The 18,039-nt window shown below is 47.4% G+C and overlaps 1 protein-coding gene across 1 annotated transcript in view; it reads left to right on the top strand.

The window, feature by feature from the left end:
- The window catches only part of LOC140193117 (igLON family member 5-like), a 165,885-nt gene that overhangs the window by 128,015 nt on the left and 19,831 nt on the right, over positions 1 to 18,039 (top strand). Inside the window, exon 4 of the mRNA XM_072250533.1 lies at positions 8,257 to 8,260. Within this exon, the coding sequence (XP_072106634.1) occupies positions 8,257 to 8,260 (4 nt within the window). The remainder of the gene's footprint in view (positions 1 to 8,256; positions 8,261 to 18,039) is intronic.

Raw genomic sequence — 18,039 nt, 5'->3', positions numbered from 1 at the left:
CCTCTCCAGCTTAATGACAATCTTACCATAGCTGGGTGACCAGAATGCCACACAATACTCTGAGTGCAGTCTCACGGCTCTCTGTTCAGGTGTACCTGTACCCCAGGGTCTCTCTGTTCTACACTCCCCCCCACCAGGGAACCATGTACCTGTACCCCAGGGTCTCTCTGTTCCATATCACCCCCCAGGGAACCGTGTACCTGTACCCCAGGGTCTATCTGTTCCACATCACCCCCCAGGGAACCGTGTACCTGTACCCCAGGGTCTCTCGTTCTACATCACCCCCCCAGGGAACCGTGTACCTGTACCCCTGGGTCTGTCTGTTCTACATCACTCCCCAGGGAACCGTGTACCTGTACCCCAGGGTCTCTCCATTCTACACCACCCCCCCAGGGAACCGTGTACCTGTACCCCAGGGTCTCTCTGTTCCACATCACCCCCCAGGGAACCGTGTACCTGTACCCCAGGGTCTCTCCATTCTACACCACCCCCCCAGGGAACCGTGTACCTGTACCCCAGGGTCTCTCTGTTCCACATCACCCCCCAGGGAACCGTGTACCTGTACCCCCGGGTCTCTCTGTTCTACATCACCCCCCAGGGAACCGTGTACCTGTACCCCAGGGTCTCTCTGTTCCACATCACCCCCCAGGGAACCGTGTACCTGTACCCCCGGGTCTCTCTGTTCTACATCACCCCCCAGGGAACCGTGTACCTGTACCCCCGGGTCTCTCTGTTCTACATCACCCCCCAGGGAACCGTGTACCTGTACCCCTGGGTCTGTCTGTTCTACATCACACCCAAAGCTCTGCCGTTCACTGTGAAAATTAGGCATAACTGTCTAAAGTACTACACCTGTTTAACTCTCTAAATAGCACACCTTGCTCTTGTCCAAGATAAAAAATTCTATTTGCATTTCCCTGGCCCACTTTCCCAATTATTCCATTTTGCTGTAACTGCAGACACCCTCCTTCACCATCACTTTTTGTCATCCATAAACTTATTAACCATGCCAAATGCACTCTCAAGTGAATCACTGGTCTCAAACCTTCAGGCAGAGTACGCTCCATCTATGACTACCCTATGCCTTCTGTGGTCAAGCCAGTTCTGAATCCATGCAGCCAAATTCCCTGGATCCCACACCTCCTGGCTTTCTGAATGAGCCTACCATCTAGAACCTTGTCAAATGCTTTACTAAAATCCATATACACCACATCCACTGCTCTAACTTCATCAATTTGTTTCTTCACTTTCATGGAATTAAGTCAAGTTTGTGAGACATGACCTGCCCTCCCAAAGCCATGCTGACAATCCTTAGAGAGCTGGGTAGAAAGCTGAGAAGCAGGACCTCCTGGGTAGTAATTTCTGGATTGCTGCCTGTGCCACGCACCAGTGAGGGTAGAAACAGGATGATTTGGCAGATAAATGCGTGACTGAGAAACTGATGTGGGGGCTTCAGGTTCTGATCATTGGGGAGGTATGACCTGTTCAAAAGTGATAGGTTGCACCTGAACCCAAGGGGGACCAATATTCTCGCGGGCAGGTTTGTTAGAGCTGTTGGGGAGGGTTTAAACTATCTTAGCAGGGGGGGTGGGAACCGGAGTGAAGGGACTCAGGAGAGGATGGATGGTAAAAAAGTAAAGATAGTGGGCAGTCAGATTGTCAGGACGGGCAGGTGATGGGATTTAGTTGCAGCCAGCAGGCTGAATATCAAATCATTAGGGATGCAGAATCAGAAAGGATAATAAATACTGTACTCAAGGTGTTGATCTAAGTGTGCATAGTATAAGAAATACGATGGATGATCTTGTTGCAATATTACAGATGGTCAGGTATGATATTGTGGCCATCACGGAATCATGGCTGAAAGATGGTTGTAGTTGGGAGCTGAATGTCCAAGGTTACACATTGTATCAGAGGTATAGGCAGAGGGGGAGGTCTGGCTGTACTGGTAAGGAATGGCATCAAATCAGTAGAATGATGTGACAGAGGATTGGAAGATGTTGAATCCCTATGGGTTGAGTTAAGAAACTGCAAGGGTAAAAGGACGTTGATGGCAGTTATGTGCAGGCCTCCCAACAGTGGCTGGGAAGTGGACCAGAGGTTACAGCAGGAAATAGAAAAGGCGAGTCAAAAGGGCAATGTTATGGTAGTCATGGGAGATTTTAAAATATAGGTCGATTGGGAAAATCAGATTGGAAATGGATCAGCTAAACTGAATTGGGTGTTATGTAATGAACCGGAGGCAATCATGGAGCTGAAGGTGAAAGATCCCTTAGGAACCAGTGATCACTATATGATTGAGTTCAACTTGAAATTTGATAGGGAAAAAGTAAAGTCTGATGTAACAGTATTTCAGCGGAGTAAGGGAAATTACAATGGTATGATAGAGGAGTTGGCCAAAGTAAATTTAAAGGAGGGAAAAATTTAAAGGCAGGAAAAAATGAGGAAGGTACAGGACATATGTATTCCAAAAATGAAGAAATACTCAAATGGTAAAATAGTACAACCGTGGCTGGCAAGGAAAAGCATAAGAAAGGGCATACAAAAAAGCAAAAATTAGTGGGAAGATAGAGGATTGAGAAGTTTTAAAAACCTACAGAGAACAATGAAGAAAATCATGAGAAAGGAAAAGATGAAATATGAAAGCAAGCTAGCAAATCATATCAAGATTAAAGTCTGTCACGAGCCTTGTGGCCCATCAGGTTATGATGGTTTCCGTGGCGTGAAGCGACTGAGAGTACGGGATTCCGCCCCCCCCCCCCCCCGGATAGGACGCCAGTCTATCGCAAGGATAACCCCAGCATTTTTGCCGGTACCCGTTCTCAGCTGGAGCAGTGTGTGGTTTAGTGCCTCGCTCAAGGACACACATGCTGCCTTGGCGGAGGCTTGAACCCATGACCTTCAGATCGCTAGTCCAACACCTAATCACTTGGCCACACACAAATCATATCAAAGTCGATGTTCATGCCATCAGGTTGGAGGCTACCCAGACGAAATATAAGGTGTTGTTCCTCCAACCTGAGTGTGGCTTCATCTTTACGATAGAGGAGGCCGTGGATAGACATGTCAGAATGGGAATGGGAATGGGACGTGGAATTAAAATATGTGGCCACTGGGAGATCCTGCTTTCTCTGGCGGACAGAGTGTAGGTGTTCAGCAAAACAGTCTCCCAGAACAACACCTTATATTCAGTCTGGATATCCTCCAACCTGATGGCATGAACATTGACTTCTCTAACTTCCATTAATGCCCCACCTCCCCCTCGTACCCCATCCCTTATTCATATACATATATTCTTTTTCTCTCGCTCCTTTTTCTCCCTCTGTCCCTCTCACTATACTCCTTGCCCATCCTCTGGGCTCCCCCCCCCCCGGCTTTCCTTCTCCCTAGGCTTCCTGTCCCATGATCCTCTCATATCCCTTTTGCCAATCAACTGTCCAGCTCTTGGCTCCATCTTTCCCCCTCCTGTCTTCTCCTATCCATAGAAACCATAGAAACTACAGCACAGAAACAGGCCTTTTGGCCCTTCTTGGCTGCGCCGAACCATTTTCTGCCTAGTCCCACTGAACACAATACTCCAGATTCGGCCTCACCAATGCCTTATACAACATCACCATAACGTTCCAGCTCTTATACTCAATACTTTGATTAATAAAGGCCAATGTACCAAAAGCTCCCTTTACCACCCTATCTACCTGTGACACCACTTTTAGGGAATTTTGTATCTGTATTCGCAGATCTCTCTGTTCCACTGCACTCCTCAGTGCCTTACCATTAACCCTGTATGTTCTACCTTGGTTTGTCCTTCCAACGTGCAATACTTCACACTTGTCAGTATTAAACTCCATCTGCCATTTTTTAGCCCATTTTTCCAGCTAGTCCAAGTCCCTCTGCAGGCTCTGAAAACCTTCCTCTACTACACCTCCAATCTTTGTATCATCAGCAAACTTGCTGATCCAATTTACCACATTATCATCCAGATCATTGATATAGATGACAAATAACAATGGATCCAGCACTGATCCCTGTGGCACACCACTAGTCACAGGCCTCCACTCAGAGAAGCAATTCTCTACTACCACTTTCTGGCTTCTTCCATCGAGCCAATGTCTAATCCAATTACCACCTCTCCATGTATACCTAGCGACTTTCCTGGTAACCTCCTCGAAAAACTCCAGTAGATTGGTCAAACATGACCTACCACGCACAAAGCCATGTTGACTCTCCCTAATAAGCCCCTGTCTATCCAAATGCTTGTAGATTCTGTCTCTTAGTACTCCCTCCAATAACTTACCTACTACTGACATTAAACTTACTGGCCTATAATTTCCCGGATTACTTTTCGATCCTCTTTTAAACAACGGAACAACATGAGCCACTCTCCAATCCTCCGGTACCTCACCTGTAGACAGCGATATTTTAAATATTTCTGCCAGGGCCCCTGCAATTTCAACACTAGTCTCCTTCAAGGTCCGAGGGAATACCCTGTCAGGTCCTGGGGATTTATCCACTTTAATTTTCCTCAAGACAGCAAGGACCTCCTCTTTTTCGATCTGTACAGTTTCCATGATCTCACTACTTGTTTCCCTTAATCCCACAGACTTCATGCCAGTTTCCTTAGTAAACACAGACGCAAAATACCTATTTAAGATCTCCCCCATTTCCTTTGGTTCCGCACATAGCCGACCACTCTGATCTTCAAGAGGACCAATTTTATCCCTTACAATCCTTTTGCTCTTAATATACCTGTAAAAGCTCTTTGGATTATCCTTCACTTTGACTGCCAAGGCAACCTCATGTCTTCTTTTAGCCCTCCTGATTTCTTTCTTAAGTATTTTCTTGCACTTCTTATACTCCTCAAGCACCTTATTTACTCCCTGCTTCCTATACATGTCATACAACTCCCTCTTCTTCTTTATCAGAGTTGCAATATCCCTTGGGAACCAAGGTTCCTTATTCCTATTCACTTTGCCTTTAATCCTGACAGGAACATACAAATTCTGCACTCTCAAAATTTCTGCTTTGAAGGCTTCCCACCTACCGATTACATCCATGCCAGAGAACAACCTGTCCCAATCCACGCTTTTTAGATCCTTTCTCATTTCTTCAAATTTGGCCTTCTTGCAGTTAAGAACCTCAACCCTAGGACCAGATCTATCCTTGTCCATGAACAAGTTGAAACTAATGGTGTTATGATCACTGGAACCAAAGTGCTCCCCTACACAGACTTCTGTCACTTGTCCTAACTCGTTTCCTAACAGGAGATCCAATATTGCATCCCTTCTAGTTGGTCCCTCTATATATTGATTTAGAAAACTTTCCTGAACACATTTTACAAACTCTAAACCATCTAGACCCCTAACAGTATGGGAGACCCAATCAATATATGGAAAATTAAAATCCCCTACCACCACAACTTTATGTTTCCTGCAGTTGCCTGCTATCTCTCTGCAGATTTGCACTTCCAATTCTCTTTGACTATTGGGTGGTCTGTAAGACAATCCCACTAATGTGGCCATACCTTTCCTGTTTCTCAGCTCCACCCACAAGGACTCAGTAGACAAGCCCTCTAATCTGTCCTGCCTGAGCACTGCTGTAATATTTTCCCTAACAAGCAATGCTACTCCCCCACCTTTCATTCCTCTGCCTCGATCACATCTGAAACATCGGAACCCTGGAATATTAAGCTGCCAGTCCTGCCCCTCCTGTAGCCAAGTTTCACTAATTGCTATAACGTCATAATTCCACGTGTCAATCCACGCCCTCAACTCATCCACCCTCCCCGCAATACTCCTAGCATTGAAATATATACACCTCAGAAGATTTTTACCACCACTCACAACCTTTCTATCAGCAGATTTGCTTGAAATTCTAACATCACTTATTTTCACCCCAGCCACACTGTCGGCTCTGGCACTCTGGTTCCCATCCTCCTGCAAATCTAGTTTAAAGCCTCCCCAATAGCACTAACAAACCTCCCTGAAAGGATATTGGTCCCCTTGTAGCTCAAGTGTAACCCGTCTCTCTTGTACAGGTCCCACCTGCCCCAGAAGAGGTCCCAATGATCCTGAAATCTGAAATTCTGCCCCCTACACCAGTTCCTCAGCCACTTGTTCATCCTCCAGAGCATCCTATTCCTACCCTCACTGGCATGTAGCACAGGTAGCAATCCTGAGATTACCACCCTCGAGGTCCTGCTTTTCAACTTCCTACCAAGCTCTCTATACTCACTCTCCAGGACCTCCTCACTCTTCCTTGCTATGTCATTGGCACCGATGTGCACCACGACATCTGGCTGGTCACCCTCCCACTTCAGAATATCATGCAATCGATCAGAGACATCCTTGACCCTGGCTATCATTTCGGATCTCCCCCCCCCGCCCCACTTTCAAATCTCTTACTAGCTCTTCTTTCCGTTAGTCCTGACGAAGGGCCTCGGCCCGAAACGTCGACTGTACCTCTTCCTAGAGATGCTGCCTGGCCTGCTGCGTTCACCAGCAACTTTGATGTGTGTTGCTTAAATTTCCAGCATCTGCAGATTTCCTCGTGTTTGCGTTTTTAAATGAGAGTGGATATAGGATCACTAGAAAATGATGCAGGGAAAATAACAATGGGAGACAGGGAGATGGCTGATGAACTAAATGAGTTTTTGCGTCAGTGATCACTGTGGAAGGCACCAGCAGTATGCCTGATGTTGTACTGTGTGAAGGAAGAGAAGTGGGTGCAGTTACTATTACAGAGAGAAGGTGATCAAAGTACAAAGCCAGCATGGTTTCCTTCAGGGAAAGTCCTGCCTGACGAACCTGTTGGAATTCTTCGAGGAGATTACACGTAGGATAGATAAAGGGGATGCAGTGGATGCCGTATATTTGGACTTTCAGAAGGGCTTTGACAAGGTGCCACACATGAGGCTGTTTACCAAGTTAAGAGCCCATGGCATTACAGGAAAGTTACTAACGTGGTGAGAGCATCAGCTGATTGGTAGGAGGCAGTGAGTGGGAATAAAAGGATCCTTTTCTGGTTGGCTGCAGTGACCAGTGAAGTTCCATCGAGGTCGGTGTTGGAACAACTTCTTTTTATGCTGTATAGCAATGATATAGATGATGGAATAAATGTCTTTGTTGCCAAGTTTGCAGATGAAATGAAGATTGGTGGAGGGGCAGGTAGTGTTGAGGAAACAGGTAGGATGCAGATAGACTTAGACAGATTAGGAGAATGGGCAAGAAAGTGGCAAATGAAATACAATTCACCAGCATTCACCAGCAACTTTGATGTGTGTTGCTTGAATTTCCAGCATCTGCAGAATTCCTGTTGTTTGCGAAATGAAATACAATGTTAGAAAATGGCCATGTACTTTGGTAGTTAAAATAAGTGTGCAGACTATTTTCTAAACAGGGAAAAAATTCTAAAATCTGAGATACAAAAGGACTTGGGAGACCTTGTGCAGAACAGCTCAAAGGTTAACTTGCAGGTTGAATCAATGGTGAGGAAGGCAAATGTCAGCATTCATTTCAAGAGTTCTAGAATACAAGAGCAGGGACAGGATGCTGAGGCTTTATAAGGCTGGTGAGGCCTCACCTTGAGTATTGTGAACTGTTTTGGGCTCCTTATCTTAGAAAAGATGTGCTGGCATTGGAGAGGGTCCAAAGGAGTGAATGAAGGAGTTATCATACGAGGAACGTTTGATGGTTCTGGGTCTGTGCTCATTGAAATTCAGAAGGATGAGGGGGGATCTGATTGAAACCTTTCAAATGTTGAAAGGCCTAGACAGAGTAGATGTGGAAAGGATGTTTCCCATGGTGGGAGAGTCTAGGACAAGAGAGCACAGCCCCAGGATAGAGGGGCGTCATTCAAAACAGAGATGCGGAGAAATCTCTTTAGTGAAAGGGTGGTGAATTTGTGGAACTTGTTAGCACAGGCAGCTGTGGATGCTAGCTGTTGGGTGTATTTAAGGCAGAGATTGATATGTTCCTGATTGGACATGGCATCAAAGGTTACGGGGAGAAGGCTGGGAACTGGGATTGAGGAGGAAAAGAAAAATGGATCAGCCATGATTAAATGGTGGAGCTGACTCGATGGGCCAGATGGCCTAATTCTGCTCCTACGTCTTATGGTCTTAATCAGACGATCCTCTGCAAATATTCATAAATCCTTTCTCTAAGAATTTTCTCCAATAATTTGCTGACCACTGAAGTAAGATTCACTGGTTGAGGAAACTTTCAGAATCAGGTTTATTATTGGTGACATACAGTCAAGTTAAGTCACTCTTTATTGTCATTTCGACCATAACTGCTGGTACAGTACACAGTAAAAATGAGACGACGTTTTTCAGGACCATGGTGCTACATGAAACAATACAAAAACTACACTGAACTACGTAAAACAACACAAAACTACACTGGACTACAGACCTTCCCAAGACTGCATAAAGTGCACAAAACAGTGCAGGCATTACAATAAATAATAAACAAGACAATAGACACAGTAGAGGGCCGTAGGCTGGTATCAGTCCAGGCTCTGGGTATTGAGGAGTCTGATGACTTGGGGGAAGAAACTGTTACATATTCTGGTTGTGAGAACCCGAATGCTTCGGTGCCTTTTGCCAGACGGCAGGAGGGAGAAGAGTTTGTATGAGGGGTGCGTGGGGTCCTTCATAATGCTGTCTGCTTTGCGGATGCAGCATGTGGTGTAAATGTCTGTAATGGCGGGAAGAGAGACCCCGATGATCTTCTCAGCTGACCTCACTATCCGCTGCAGGGTCTTGCGATCCGAGATGGTGCAATTTCTGAACCAGGCCGTGATGCAGCTGCTCAGGATGCTCTCAGTACAACCTCTGTAGAATGTGGTGAGGATGGGGGGTGGAAGATGGACTTTTCTCAGCCCTCGCAGGAAGTAGAGACGCTGCTGGGCTTTCTTTGCTATGGAGCTGGTGTTGAGGGACCAGGTGAGATTCTCCGCCAGGTGAACACCAAGAAATTTGGTGCTCTTAACGATCTCTACGGAGGAGTTGTCAATGTTCAGCGGAGACTGGTCGCTCCGTGTCCTCCTGAAGTCAACAACCATCTCGTTCGTTTTGTTCACATTCACAGACAGGTTGTTGGCTCTGCACCAGTCCGTTAGCCGCTGCACCTTCTCTCTGTATGCTGGCTCATTGTTCTTGCTGATGAGACCCACCACGGTCGTGTCATCGGGGAACTTGATGATGTGGTTCGAGCTGTGTGTTGCAGCACAGTCGTGGGTCAGCAGAGTGAACAGCAGTGGACTGAGCACACAGCCCTGGGGGGCTCCCGTGCTCAGTGTGATGGTGTTGGAGATGCTGCCTCCAATCCGGACTGACTGAGGTCTCCCAGTCATGAGGTCTAGGATCCAGTTGCAGAGGGAGGTGTTCAGGCCCAGTAGGCTCAGCTTTCCAATCAGTATCTGAGGAACGATTGTGTTGAATGCTGAACTGAAGTCTATGAACAGCATTTGAATGTACGTGTCTTTTTTGTCCAGGTGAGTTAGGGCCAGGTGGAGAGTGATGGCAATGGCGTTGTCTGTTGAACGGTTGGGACGATACGCAAACTGCAGGGGGTCCAGTGAGGGGGGCAGCAGGGTCTTGATGTGCCTCATGACGAGTCTCTCGAAACACTTCATGATGATGGATGTGAGTGCGACGGGTCGGTAGTCGTTGAGGCAGGACACTGAAGACTTCTTCGGCACGGGGACGATGTTATGGAACACTGCAGCACAGAAAGGGACACTTCAGCCCATCTAGTCAATGCCGTATTGTTACTCTGTTGAGTCCCATCAACTTGCACCCAGACCACACCCCACCCAACTTCTCATAGATGTTACAATGCCACTGACAGCTTGAACCGCACTCACACCACCCTCTGAGCGAAGTTCATCTTTCACCCTCAACCTGTGACCACTAGTTCTGGTCTCACCTTTGCCTTAGAGTGGATTAGTGCGTCACTTATGCTGCCAGTCCGATATCAGGCTGAGTTCTAGTTGCTCCCCATAAGGAGTTAGGAAGCTGCTGACCCGGTAGGTTTCCCCAGCTGCTCCAGTTTTTCTCACCTTGCCAAGGCATCTGTGAGTGTGGGCGTGCTCTGTCAGCTCTTGCACTCTGCCCCAGCATAATGCTTGCTGGTTCGACCTGATGGAAAATGGTGCATTTCACTGTATTCTCCAATGTACACGTGACAAAAGAAGGTCATCTTTGAAATCTCAATCAGGACTGGAAAGGCCTCTGGCTGAAACATCAACTGTTTATTCCCCTCCTGCTGAGTTCCTCCAGAATATTGTATGTGATCGTCTGGATTTCCGGTATCTCCAGAATCTCTAGTGTAGCCCACTGTGATGTTACCTCTGATCAAAAACAGATCTCCTTCCTCGTCTTACTCAACAATCAACCCTATATCGCGTACATCACTGCCCCAGAAAATCAAACTGCCAGTCCAGCCTCTCCCTTATGTTTCTGCATCAGTTACAATATCCCAGTCCTCTGTACCGACACATTGCCCCGTCAATATCCCAGTCCCATGTACCTATCCATTACCCTGTCAATATCCCAGTCCCCTGTACCGACCCATTTCCCTGTCAATATCCCAGTCCTCTGTACCGACACATTGCCCCGTCAATATCCCAGTCCCATGTACCTACCCATTACCCTGTCAATATCCCAGTCCCCTGTACCGACCCATTTCCCTGTCAATATCCCAGTCCCCTGTACCGACCCATTTCCCTGTCAATATCCCAGTCCTCTGTACCGACACATTGCCCCGTCAATATCCCAGTCCCATGTACCTACCCATTACCCTGTCAATATCCCAGTCCCCTGTACCGACCCATTTCCCTGTCAATATCCCAGTCCCCTGTACCTACCTATTAACCAATCAATATCCCAGTGTCCTGTACCGACCCATTGCCCTCTCAATACCCCAGTCCCCTGTACCAACCCATTACCCTGTCAATACCCCAGTCCCCTGTACCTACCCATTACCCTGTCAATATCCCAGTCCCCTGTACCGACCCATTTCCCTGTCAATATCCCAGTCCCCTGTACCGACCCATTTCCCTGTCAATATCCCAGTCCTCTGTACCGACACATTGCCCCGTCAATATCCCAGTCCCATGTACCTACCCATTACCCTGTCAATATCCCAGTCCCCTGTACCGACCCATTTCCCTGTCAATATCCCAGTCCCCTGTACCTACCTATTAACCAATCAATATCCCAGTGTCCTGTACCGACCCATTGCCCTCTCAATACCCCAGTCCCCTGTACCAACCCATTACCCTGTCAATACCCCAGTCCCCTGTACCGACCCATTACCCTGTCAATATCCCAGTCCCCTGTACCTACCTTTTTACCAATCAATATCCCAGTGTCGTGTACCGACCCATTGCCCTCTCAATATCCCAGACTCCTGTACCGACCCATTACCCTGTTACTATCTCAGTCCCCTGTACCTACCTATTACCCTGTCAATACCCCAGTCCCCTGTACCGACCCATTACCCTGTCAATACCCCAGTCCCCTGTACCAACCCATTACCCTGTCAATACCGCAGTCCCCTGTACATATCCATTGACCATTCAATATCCCAGTCTCCTGTACCTACCCATTACCCTGTCAATATCCCAGTCCCCTTTACCGACCCATTGCCCTGTCAATATCCCAGTCCCCTGTACCGACACATTGCCCTGTCAATATCCCAGTCCCCTGTATCGACCCATTGCCCTATCAATATCCCAGTCCCCTCTACCTACCCATTGACAATTCAATATCCCAGTCCCCTGTATCGACCCATTACCCTGTCAATATCCCAGTGTCCTGTACCGACCCATTGCCCTGTCAATATCCCAGTCCTCTGTACTGACCCATTACTCTGTCAATATTCCAGTCCCCTGTACCTACCCATTACCCATTTCAATATCCCAGTCCCCTGTACAGAACCATTACCCTGTTAATATCCCAGTCCCCTCTACAGAAACATTACTACGTCAATATCCCAGTCCCCTATACCTACCCATTACCCTGTCAGTACCCCAGTCCCCAGTACCGACCCATTACCCTGTCAATACCCCAGTCCCCGGTACCGACCCATTGCCCTGTCAATATCCCAGTCCTCTGTACCATCCCATTATCCTGTCAATATCCCAGTCTCCTGTACCGATCGATTGCCCTGTCGATATCCCATTCTCCTGTACCGGCCCATTACCCTGTCAATATCCCAGTCCCCTGTACAGAACCATTACCCTGTCAATATCCCAGTCCCCAGTACCGACCCATTACCCTGTCAATATCCCAGTCCCCTGTACCTACCTATTAACCAATCAATATCCCAGTGTCCTGTACCGACCCATTGCCCTCTCAATATCCCAGACTCCTGTACCGACCCATTACCCTGTTACTATCTCAGTCCCCTGTACCTACCCATTACCCTGTCAATACCCCAGTCCCCTGTACCGACCCATTGCCCTGTCAATATCCCAGTCTCCTGTACCTACCCACTACACTGTCAATATCCCAGTCCCCAGTACCGTCCCATTAACCTGTCAATATCCCAGTCCCCTGTATCAACCCATTGCCCTATCAATATCCCAGTCCCCTCTACCTACCCATTGACAATTCAATATCCCAGTCTCCTGTACCTACCTATTACCCTGTCAATATCTCAGTCCCCTGTACTGACCCATTACCCTGTCAATATCCCAGTCTCCTGTACCTACCCATTACCCTGTCAATATCCCAGTCTCCTGTACCTACCCATTGCCCCGTCAATATCCTAGTCCCCTGTAGCTACCCATTACCCTGTACCGACCCATTGAGCATTCATTATACCAGTCCCCTTTACCTACCCATTACCCTGTCAATATCCCTGTCCCCTGTACCTATCCATTACCCTGTCATATCCCAGTCCCCTGTACTGTACCATTGCCCTGTCAATATCCCAGTCCCCTGTACTAACTCATTACCCTGTCAATATCCCAATCTCCTTTACCTATCCATTATCCTGTCATATCCCAGTCCCCTGTACCTAACCATTACCTTGTCAATATCCCAGTCCCCTGATCCGACCCATTGTCCTGTCAATATCCGAGTCTCCTGTACCGATCCATTACCCTTCAATATGCCAGTCACCCATACCGACCCATTACCCTGTCAATATCCCAGTCCCCTGTACCGACCCATTACTCTGTCAATATCCCAGTCTCCCGTACTGACCAATTGTCCATTCAATATCCCAGTCCCCTGTACCGTCCCATTGCCCTGTCAATATCCCAGTCCCCTGTATCGACCCATTAACCTGTCAATATCCCAGTCCCCTGTACTGTCCCATTACCCTTTCAATATCTCAGTCCCCTGTACCGTCCCATTACCCTGTCAATATCCCAGTCCCTTGTACTGACCCATTACCCTGTCAATATCCCAGTCGCTTGTACCTACCAATTACCCTGTTACTATCTCAGTCCCCTTTACCTACCTATTACCCTGTCAATATCCCAGTCCCTTCTACCGACCCACTGCCCTGTCAATTTTCCAGTCTCCTGTACTGACCCATTACCCTGTCAATATCTCAGTCCCCTGTACCGACCCATTACCCTGTCAATATCCCAGTCTCCCGTAGCGACCCATTGACCCATCAATATCCCAGTCTCCTGTACCGACCCATTGCCTTGTCACTATCCCAGTCCCCTGTACCTTCCCATTACCATGTCAATATCCTAGTCCTCTGTACCGACCCATTACCCTGTCAATATCCCAATCCCCTGTACCTCCCCATTGACCATTCAATATCCCAGTCCCCTGTACTGATGCATCACCCTGTCAATATCCCAGTTCCTTGTACCGACCCATTGCCCTGTCAATATTCCAGTCCCCTGTACCGTCCCATTACCCTGTGAATATCCCAGTCCCCTCTACCGACCCATTGCCCTGTCAATATCTCAGTCCCCTGTACCTATCCATTACCCTGTCATATCCCAGTCCCCTGTACTGTACCATTGCCCTGTCAATATCCCAGTCCCCTGTACTAACTCATTACCCTGTCAATATCCCAGTCCCCTGTACCTACCCATTACCCTGTCAATATCTCAGTCCCCTGTAGCTACCCATTACCCTGTCAATATCCCAGACCCCTGTACCTACCCATTACCCTTTCAATATCCCAGTCGCCTGTACCTACCCATTACCCTGTCAATATCCCTGTCCCCTGTACCTATCCATTACCCTGTCATATCCCAGTCCCCTGTACTGTACCATTACCCTGTCAATATCTCAGTCCCCTGTAGCTACCCATTACCCTGTCAATATCCCAGTCCCCTGTACTGACCCATGGCCCTGTCAATATCCCAGTCCCCTGTACTGACCCATGGCCCTGTCAATATCCCAGTCCCCTGTACTGACCCATTGCCCTGTCAATATCCCAGTCCCCTGTACTGACCCATTGCCCTGTCAATATCCCAGTCCCCTGTACTGACCCATTGCCCTGTCAATATCCCAGTCCCCTGTACTGACCCAGTGCCCTGTCAATATCCGAGTCCCCTGTACTGACCCATTGCCCTGTCAATATCCCAGTCCCCTGTACATATCCATTGACCATTCAATATCCCAGTCCCCTTACCGACCCATTGCCCTGTCAATATCCCAGTCCCCTGTACTGACCCATTACCCTGTCAATATCCCAGTCCCCTGTACTGACCCATTGCCCTGTCAATATCCCAGTCCCCTGTACATATCCATTGACCATTCAATATCCCAGTCTCCTGTATCGACCCATTGCCCTATCAATATCCCAGTCCCCTGTACTGACCCATTGCCCTGTGAATATCCCGGTCTCCTGTACCAACCTGCTGCCCCGAGCCTCTCCACCTTGCCTGCCAGGGTTTTTGTATTGAAGTACATACTTACTAACTGACCATTATGCTGCTGGCCTTTAGTGGAGCAAGGAAGAATCTCCTTCCCTGGCAGTGTTCAGGTGTTTCTTTGCTGACGGTAGCTTCCTCTTGGTTTTCACTGGTGTCAGCCGTGCCAGCCTCTAGTGGGGTTTAGGAATACCCTCGCACTCATAGACAATACAGAACATCGTACAGTACAGCACAGGTTCAGACCATTTGGCCAAGCGTTGTGTCGAACCAGGTGAAAATCAAATCAAAAACACCCAAATAATAATCCCTCTTACCTACACCAAATCCATGTCCTTCCACCTTCCTTACATCCATGTGCCGAGCAAGTTGCTCTTAATCAAGAGCCTCTTATGTATTTGCCTCTGCTACCACACCCTTCAGCACATTCCAGGCAACGACCACTCCATGAGGAAAAAAACTTACCCCTCACATTCCCTTGGACCTACATCTTCTCACCTTCAATGCATGCCCTCTGGTGTTAGACATTTCAACCCTGGGAAACACATACTCTATCTTTGCATCTCATAATCATCAAACGTCTCCTCAGCCTCTGCCGCTCCAGAGAAAACAACCCAAGTTTATCCAGCCTCTTGTGACGGCACATTCCCTCTAAACCAGGCAGCATCCTGGTAAACCTCTTCTACACGCTCTCCAAAGCCTGAACCTCCTTCCTATAGTGGAGCAACCAGAACTGTCTGCAATACGCCATATGTGGCCCAACCAGAGTTTGATAAAGTTCCAAATGCTCATGTAACCCTCTCAGTGGGGCTCGTACAGAAACTCTGCTCGTTGGCAAACTCTGCTAACAGACACGTGACTCAGCAGTGAGGAGCTCACATCTCATAAACAATGTACGTCTAGGGTCGGTATGATTTGGGGTTCAACCAAACAGGAATGTTGTGAAGCTCCAATTAGAGAAACCTCGATTTGAGCAAGTGCTGTGTAAACACTGCCCATACACAATTATTGATCGGCAAGGAATACACTGCATAAAAGTATAAAGTCTATTTACCAATCTCAGCTTCTTCAAACAGTTAACAGGGAAAAGAAAAGGGCTGATTGCAGGGAAACCAATCCAATGTGTACATAACGTTGGAGCTCATACTGAACTTGGCTCGTTGGCTAACTCTGCTAACAGCCATGTGACTCAGCAGTGAGAAGGTCACCTTTCATAACAATATATGCCTAGGGTTGGTATGATTTGGGGTTCAACAAACAAGGAATGTTGGGATGTTCTAATTAAAGGAACCTTGATTTGAGTGAATATAAAGCTTACAAAAGATTCAAAAAACTAAGTAATGATAGCGATCTAGATGTTTATAAGGCTAGCAGGAAGGAGCTTAAGAATGAAATTAGGAGAGCCAGAAGGGGCCATGAGAAGGCCTTGGCGAGCAGGATTAAGGAAAACCCCAAGGCATTCTACAAGTATGTGAAGAGTAAGAGGATACGACGTAAGAGAACAGGACCTATCAAGTGTGACAATGGAAAAGTGTGTATGGAACCAGAGGAGATTGCAGAGATACTTAATGAATACTTTACTTCAGTATTCACTACGGAAAAGGACCTTGGCGATTGTGGAAATGACTTACAGTGGATTGAAAAGCTTGAGGATGTAGATATTAAGGAAGCGGATGTCCTGGAGCTTTTGGAAAACATCAAGTTGAATAAGTCTCTGGGACCAGATGAGATGTACCCCAGGCTACTCTGAGAGATGAGTGAGGAGATTATTGAGCCTCTGGTGATGTTCTTTGCATCATCGATGGGGATGAGAGAGGTTTCCGAGGATTGGAGGGTTGCAGATGTTATTCCCTTATTCAAGAAAGAATAAGGGAGTAGAGATAGCCCAGGAAATTATAGACCAGTGAGTCTTACTTCAGTTGATGGAGAAGATCCTGAGAGGCAGGATTAATGAACATTTGGAGAGGTATAATATGATTAGGAATAGTCAGCATGGCTTTGTCAAAGGCAGGTCGTGCCTTACGAGCCTGATTGAATGTTTTGAGGATGTGATTAAACACATTGAATAATGTAGAGCAGGAGATGTAGTGTATATGGATTTCAGCAAGGCAATTGATAAGGTACCCCATGCAAGGCTTATTGAGAAAGTAAGGAGGCTTGGGATCCAAGGGTACCTTGCTTTTTGGATCCAGAATTGGCTTGCTCACAGAAGGCAAAGAGTGGTTGTAGACGGGTCATATTCTGCGTGGAGGTCAGTGACCAGTGGTGTGCCTCAGGGATCTGTTCTGGGACTCTTACTCTTTGTGATTTTTATAAATGACCTGGATGAGGAAGTGGAGGGATGGGTTAGTAAATTTGCTGATGACACAAAGGTTGGAGGTGTTGTGGAGGGTTGTCAGAGGTTACAGCAGGACATTGATAGGATGCAAAACTGGGCTGAGAAGTGGCAGATGTAGTTCAACCCAGATAAGTGTGAGGTGGTATATTTTGGTAGGTCAAATATGATGGCAGAATATACTATTAATATACTCTTGGCAGTGTGGAGGATCAGAGGGATCTTGGGGTCCGAGTCCATAGGACGCAAAACTGCTACACAGGTTGACTCTGTGGTTAAGAAGGCATACAGTGCATTGGCCTTCATCAATCGTGGGATTGAGTTTAAGAGCCGAGAGGTAATGTTGCAGCTATATAGGACCCTGGTCAGATCCCACTTGGAGTACTGTGCTCAGTTCTGGTCACCTCACTACAGGAAGAACGTGGAAATCATAGGAAGGGTGCAGAGGAGATTTACAAGGATGTTGCCTGGATTGGGAAGCATGCCTTATGAGAATAGGTTGAGTGAACTCGGCCTTTTCTCCTTGGAGCGATGGATGATGAGAGATGACCTGATAGAGGTGTACAAGATAATGAGAGGCATTGATTGTGTGGATAGTCAGAGGCTTTTCCCCAGGGCTGAAATGGCTAGCATGAGAGGACACAGTTTTAAGGTGCTTGGAAGTAGGTACAGAGGAGATGTCAGGGGTTTAAGTTTTTTACGCAGAGAGTGGTGAGTACGTGGGATGGGCTGCCGGCAACTGCGGTGGAGGCCGATACGACAGGGTCTTTTAAGAGACTCCTGGATAGGTACATGGAGCTTAGTAAAATAGAGGGCTATAGGTAACCCGAGGTAATTTCTAAGGTGAG

Source organism: Mobula birostris, unplaced genomic scaffold, assembly GCF_030028105.1.
Source record: "Mobula birostris isolate sMobBir1 unplaced genomic scaffold, sMobBir1.hap1 scaffold_391, whole genome shotgun sequence".
Taxonomy (NCBI): domain Eukaryota; kingdom Metazoa; phylum Chordata; class Chondrichthyes; order Myliobatiformes; family Myliobatidae; genus Mobula; species Mobula birostris.
This window is presented reverse-complemented; position numbering and strand designations above follow the sequence as displayed.